This window comes from Bactrocera oleae, chromosome 2 (genome assembly GCF_042242935.1).
Source record: "Bactrocera oleae isolate idBacOlea1 chromosome 2, idBacOlea1, whole genome shotgun sequence".
NCBI lineage: Eukaryota > Metazoa > Arthropoda > Insecta > Diptera > Tephritidae > Bactrocera > Bactrocera oleae.
Genome location: NC_091536.1, coordinates 5,350,256 through 5,356,527, shown reverse-complemented (window position 1 = coordinate 5,356,527; position 6,272 = coordinate 5,350,256). Strand labels below are relative to the sequence as shown.

Genomic DNA, 6,272 nt, shown 5'->3' with positions numbered 1-6,272 from the left:
AAAGTCGTTGTTCGTGAAAAGTTTTATTCCAATGCATTCATTTGTGCTTAATTTGTTTACTGGAAAGTAAAAGAATCAGAACGATATTCAAATTTGTTATATGAGAAGTAGGCATAGTTGTAGTCCATGTGACACTGCAACAAAGTAATGCCAGATTAATGTTTCTTACCGAATTTGGTTGAAATCGATCGAGCGGCTCCCAAGATATGGGTTTCCACCTAAATGTGGGCGGTGCCACACCCATCGTCTAATTTTTTGGGTCCGGCTCCTATAAAGCCCTCTTCTATGATCTCCGATATAAAATATTATATCTCAGACGCATTTAGTTATTGATTTATCGCGCTTTTACTTTAAACAAAACCGTTATATGGAAAGTGGGCGAGGTTGCCATTTTTACGGTAGGGATGTTTATGGAATTCGTATTGAGTGCATTTTGCCATAATAGTTTAAATAGTTAAGGAGATATGTACATTAAACCTCTTACAGAGCGGGAAACGCCCATTTTTTTAAAAAGTCTTAGCCCACATGTGCCTCTTGCTACTGCAATCGCCTGTATCGAATTACAGTTTCATAGCTTCATTTAGTGATTACTTATGGCATTTTATAGGTTTTCAATTAGTGGCGTTTTGTGGGCGCGTCAGTGATTAAGCTTAGGTCCATCTTTGAATTTGTTTTTCGGAATCGTCTAGCTGACATAAAAACTGAACGACCGGAATCATGTTCTCATATGGAAAATATTTTTATTTTGGCAAGATATCTTCACGAATAGAATAACATTGAATAATATCCCAAACAATGCTACAATCTACGAAAACACGCCATACGAACTGGCCGATAAAAATAAAGTAAAGGGTATTCTAGCTTCAGGGCAACCGAAGTTTACGTTTGTTCTTGCTTCATACTAAAGTTACACTTAATCATACCAAAACACCGTCACATCTGATTTGTTAATATGTTTTTCTATTATTTGAAAAATGTAAAAGAGACTATAAAACATGATTAGTTAATTGCAGACGTTTCAGTACATCCGTTATGTTGAAATTATGACTCATTTCTTATTCGACTTGGTTTATTTTTATACCGCTTTTATTAGTTTCACCTATATGTTTGTATGTTTGTAACTTTTTTCTGTGCAAGCGATAACTTGAATATAAATTTAGATATCTTGATGAAACTTGCTACATATGTTTCTTGGCACTAAGGGAATCCTGTATTCGGACTGGCGTAATCGGACCACTGCCACGCTCAGAAAACGCCATTTAAAACACTAACTTAGCACTAAATTAGTTTACCGAACTGTAGTTTGGTACAGGGGATTGCGCTAACAAGGGACACCTATTGGCTGATATTTTTTTTTTGAAATAGGCGTAGCCCAGGCTCTAAATGTCTTAATGCACATATCTTCCAAATATATGAAGCTAACTTAGCCAAATTTGCGGGGAAAAAGTCTTTTTATTAGATTTTCATACGCTGTGAAATGAATAATAACCACGCCACACCCCATATAACGGTTATGTTAAAAACTACTAAGAGTGCGATAACTCACTAAATAAATGCGCCATATTCATTAAATTTCACAAACAAGATGGGAGTGAAGAGCTTTATAGGATGACGTGTAAAAATTGGACAGTGGGCGTGGTACCATCAACCCTTAGGGGAAATACTATATCTCCTACTATCGAAATTGGTATGTAAGGTTATCTAGCTATTCCTATCACACAATGTAAAAATGGGTGAAATCGTACAACGACTATAAAACTATGTAGCTAAAAGCATCCACTATCCATGCTGTCATTTAATTAAAAAATTGACCTTGTATGTAAATAATAGGTATGGCTTAAAATACTAAAAGAACATACTTTTAAATCACTTCAAACTAAAAAGTTAAAAAGTAATTCCTTATAAAAACTGACAGTACTGTTGGCAGAAAAATACTTGTATTATTGAGAAAAAAGCGTGCGATGGTTTGTGCCATTTTTTTCGTATATCAGTCAAATAATAGATAACGTCAACGAGCGTCACAATCTGTTGATCTTTAAAGAGTTTGAAGTGCTTTTGGAACAAATAAATGCACTTTTTCCAATACAAATATAATAATTCACATTTATTAATGCTACCCAATACCAGCGAGCACTACCCTCGGAGGCTTTAAATGTCTCTCAATATTAAACTCCAACGACAATGTCGTAGGATATGTAGATAGTATAATCTTGGTGAAATTATAGGATTGCCTTTAATAGCTTGCGGTTAATATCTTCCAAAATATTAGAAGAAAGTTCTAGAGATCCAAGATCCGTTCCATAAGTATGTGTGTACTTGAGGATCGTTGTCCTTATGAGCTAATACAGGATTTCCGAACACTAAACGTTCAAAGTATTATAATATATTCCGAGCATTTATGCTCTGGATATTCAAATACTTCGGTACATTTAATATATATGTGAAGAATTTATATCTAGAAAAAAATTCTACTAAACACTTGAAATTGGTATTGACAAATCAAATTTCTTAATCACTTCATTTTACAGGTACCTGATATTTTTTAAAAATATACTTGAGTACATACAAACTTCGAGCAACCAATAGATATAATAAAAGTGGCCATATTTCTTCCATTAACCTTTCAAGTAAAAAAAGTCCCCCAAAGGCCATGTATATGGAAAACTGAGTGGTATATATCTATAAGCACTGGTCTGTACGACTAGAATACGGTGGAGGGGTTTTTCGAACAACGGTTTACACGGTAATTTTTGAACATCCACTGTTCCCAGACCCGATTTCGGGATATTATTTTGTTTAGAGGGTACTGTGTGGTTAGAGGTTACTCTGGGGAGTCCCGGATGCGAATTCGATCACAACAAAAAATTCATAAATTTTTTTCCCTGCTGGGAAAATTCTCACAGAGGAACTTGAAACTTACAGATTCCACATGTGGTGGACAGAAACTTGGTGCAAAAAAACTTGTGTATTGGAGTTTGATGTTCAGGGCAATTTTTTTTAAATATACATATAAATAAAATGTAAACGTTTCTCACTAAAGTCTAGCAATCACGGTTCTCAAAATATAGTTCACTCTAGCAATTGGTCAGGGCCATATACTGCTTTGCCTTTCTGTAGCGGGAAAGTCATGACCTTACTCGGACCTTCCTCTCTAAAATTATAATTAAGTTCAACTTTGTTCTATGGCAACAAAATAAATCTGAAAACTGTGAGTGACTCTAGTCTGCTTTATGGTACCAGGCTCTTTGGTATTGAGAAAGTCGTACTTTCACTCGAAGATTACGCTCGAAATGCTCCATGATAGCGAGGAAAATTTTAAGCTCAGACAAATCGTTTCAGTGCCACTGATTGGTCTTAAGGCCTCTCAAAATGTGGTTATGACCAAGCCGACGAAGAGGCAGGAACCGGGCGAAGTCATCTTCTGCTATTTATTGAAATAAGATCCCGTCCGCTAGATGATGTGAAGTCTGAAGAAACGAATATTCTAAATTTGAGGGGGTTCCGAACCCCCGTAGCCTTACTTACTGACTATGGTTTCGTATAAAATCATATCTAAATATGTCATAGGTGCAAATATATGAATATTAATCATATTAAACATTTTTAAACACACATTTCATTTTCTGATAAGCGCAACGTGTCACATTACTCATTATCATTGTTGTTGGCATGAGTAATGTTTTTGACTTTTATCTACGAAATGACACCACTGAGCCCCTAAGCTTCCAGGTTTGCGATAAAATGTGTGTCAGCGACGAAGATGTCAATAACGATATGATATAAATTATCGAATGTGTGGCAAGTGTCAGTTTAGTTTTACCCTTCGAACGAGTTAGACGAAGTTGCGACGGTGTTGGATTTTAGAAACCCAAAAGCAAAAAACCAGGACACAATCAGTGCAAAAATTCTATTGTTTCGAAATTTTTTAATTGAAGATAAGACAAAAATCGTTTTGAAAATGTACAAGCTCTTGCAATGCGCGGCTATCGTGAGCCTGCTCTATCTTTTCGGTAGCAACGGCGTTGCTGCTCAAAACCTGACCCAGTGTCAGACTGCGAACAGTTTAACGAATCTTACGAGTGCTGTGAGTGTCGCATTACCCTAACTTTAGTTTTACGAAGTAATTCTGTTCAAATATTGGATTGTGTGCAATATATTTGAAAGAATATTGGTTTTGATCTCGATAATATCTTTTTATGCTTTTCAGTAAAATTTCTTTGAAATAATTTATCGTTTATAACGGTGATTTACCTAAAAAATACTGTAATTTTTATTAAAACAGTTGAGTTTTCAAAATTTCAAATAAATTTTTAAATAAGATAACGGTGCTGAGCAAAACTTAAAAATAATTTCGAAAATAAAAAAAGATAACACAGTGTTGCTCCATAAACACGCTTTTCAAAAAATGGGATTTGCCCCAGAGCTTTGAAAAAATAACTTTGTTATAGTCAAAACTTGAATTAAGAAATTCAAATATAATATCAAAAATATATGAATAAAACTTTTTTAAATAAATATATTGAGAATTAAAATTGCCTTGTTATAAAAAAATTATTTTAGTTTTACATATTAATTGTTTTATGTGTTTCAACGAGATATCAGTGAGATTTAAAATTGAAATTACTTTTTATCTAAAAAATAATAATTTAAAATAAAAAATTTTCATAAATATTTCTGAAATTAATCAAGCGCAATTTTTTTACGCCCAGTTTGAAGGCCAGTGGTATGAGGCCAGCCGCAGCCCAGCAAGCGCATGGAGTTGTGTTGGTCTCGATATTAACGCGAACGCTTCGGGCATATATCTCAGTCTCACCACACCTCAAACTACGGCCGCTCTGTACTTAAACCAAACCTCAACCTATCTACTCACCCCAGTCAATGGAACCAATTCGAGCAGCTTGGTAAATGTCACCTCACCCGCTGGCGGTTACTCTTATCCAACAAGCAGTAATGGAAATGTGACAATCAAAATACTTGAAGCCGATAGTTCCAGCTATGCGGTGCTCTGCGGATATAGCTCCACCTCAAATAGCTCATTTGGTCTTGTAATCACGCGCCAACGTTCGGTGACAAACGCCACATTGACATCGTATGTTGAACAAATCAATAGCACCTATGCAGGTTTCGAGAATTTGACGAATGTGGATCAGGGCCTTGCGTAAGTAACAATTTGATACAGTTCTAACTATCTGGTAAATAACCGTTACGCATGTGGGAAAATGTTAAATTGGCCTAAATCGACATAACTCGATTATTCGAGACTTGGTGTTTTAGCTTAAATGAGTGCTTAGGAAAGAAAGATTCATATTAATAGAAAACAGTGTGAAGCAAGAATCTTAGCGTCATACCAGAAACACAAGTATACAAATTAGCTTATGTCGATTTGCGCTATTTTAACATAAATAGTGTTCTTAGGGTGGTACTTAATTAGAGGTAGAAACTTTTTACCCCAGATATCCTCTATCTTAGCATATATCACAAATGTTGATTCTAATGTGTGAGTGTGTATAAGAGCAAAATTTCCGAGCTTGTTATGCGGAGTTAAATAATTTTTTTTTTTAACTTACCAAATATGTATATATAATAGCAACATCGTCACTATGTATCTAACCTATCACTCATTAATGCATTTTGGATATCTTAAGGTAATCGAATTTTGAACCCAAATAATATTTTTCTGATATTATATATTTTTTTTCGACTGAATTTTTTAAGGGTTGAGCGGCAACGAAGTTATAGTGATTGGGAGCCTGTAAGAAAATTTCTAATTTAATATTATGTATTAGGGTATATTTTCAGAGCGCGAAAACAATTTATTATTTAATTTTTATATTGCCGCCCTAATATAATTAGAGACTTACAAATTTAACATAATATTTACTTTTTAAATTGTTTATTAACTCATATCGTTAACTCAATTTTATTTACAGGTGCTATGAGAGCTCAGCCGCCACGCATGCCTCGGCCTTATCGCTGGTTTTCGCAGTTATATACGCTGTCACTAAGTTCATTAATTAAGTGTGAATCCTTTTTATACACATAAATATGTACATATGTTTATTTAATTTTTAACAATATTAAATTTCATTACACAATTTAAATTATATACATACGTACTTATGTTATAGCTGCTACACACAACTGTACATATATTTTTCACTACAGAAAATCACAACACTTAATTTGCTATGTGGAAAACTATGTTCACATATAAACAAAAATTAACGGTACTTATAATTAAAAAGGAACCAATACAAGTATTTATAATTTTA

At 34.1% G+C, this 6,272-nt stretch overlaps 1 protein-coding gene across 1 annotated transcript; it reads left to right on the top strand.

Annotated features, from left to right (window-relative positions):
* The first annotated feature begins 3,802 nt into the window (after window positions 1-3,802).
* LOC106619024 (uncharacterized) lies at window positions 3,803-6,272 on the top strand. The gene is made up of 3 exons (XM_014236986.3): window positions 3,803-4,084; window positions 4,710-5,158; window positions 5,931-6,272. The coding sequence occupies exons 1-3, from the start codon at window positions 3,959-3,961 to the stop codon at window positions 6,016-6,018; spliced, it is 663 nt and encodes a 220-aa protein (XP_014092461.2). The 5' UTR covers window positions 3,803-3,958; the 3' UTR covers window positions 6,019-6,272.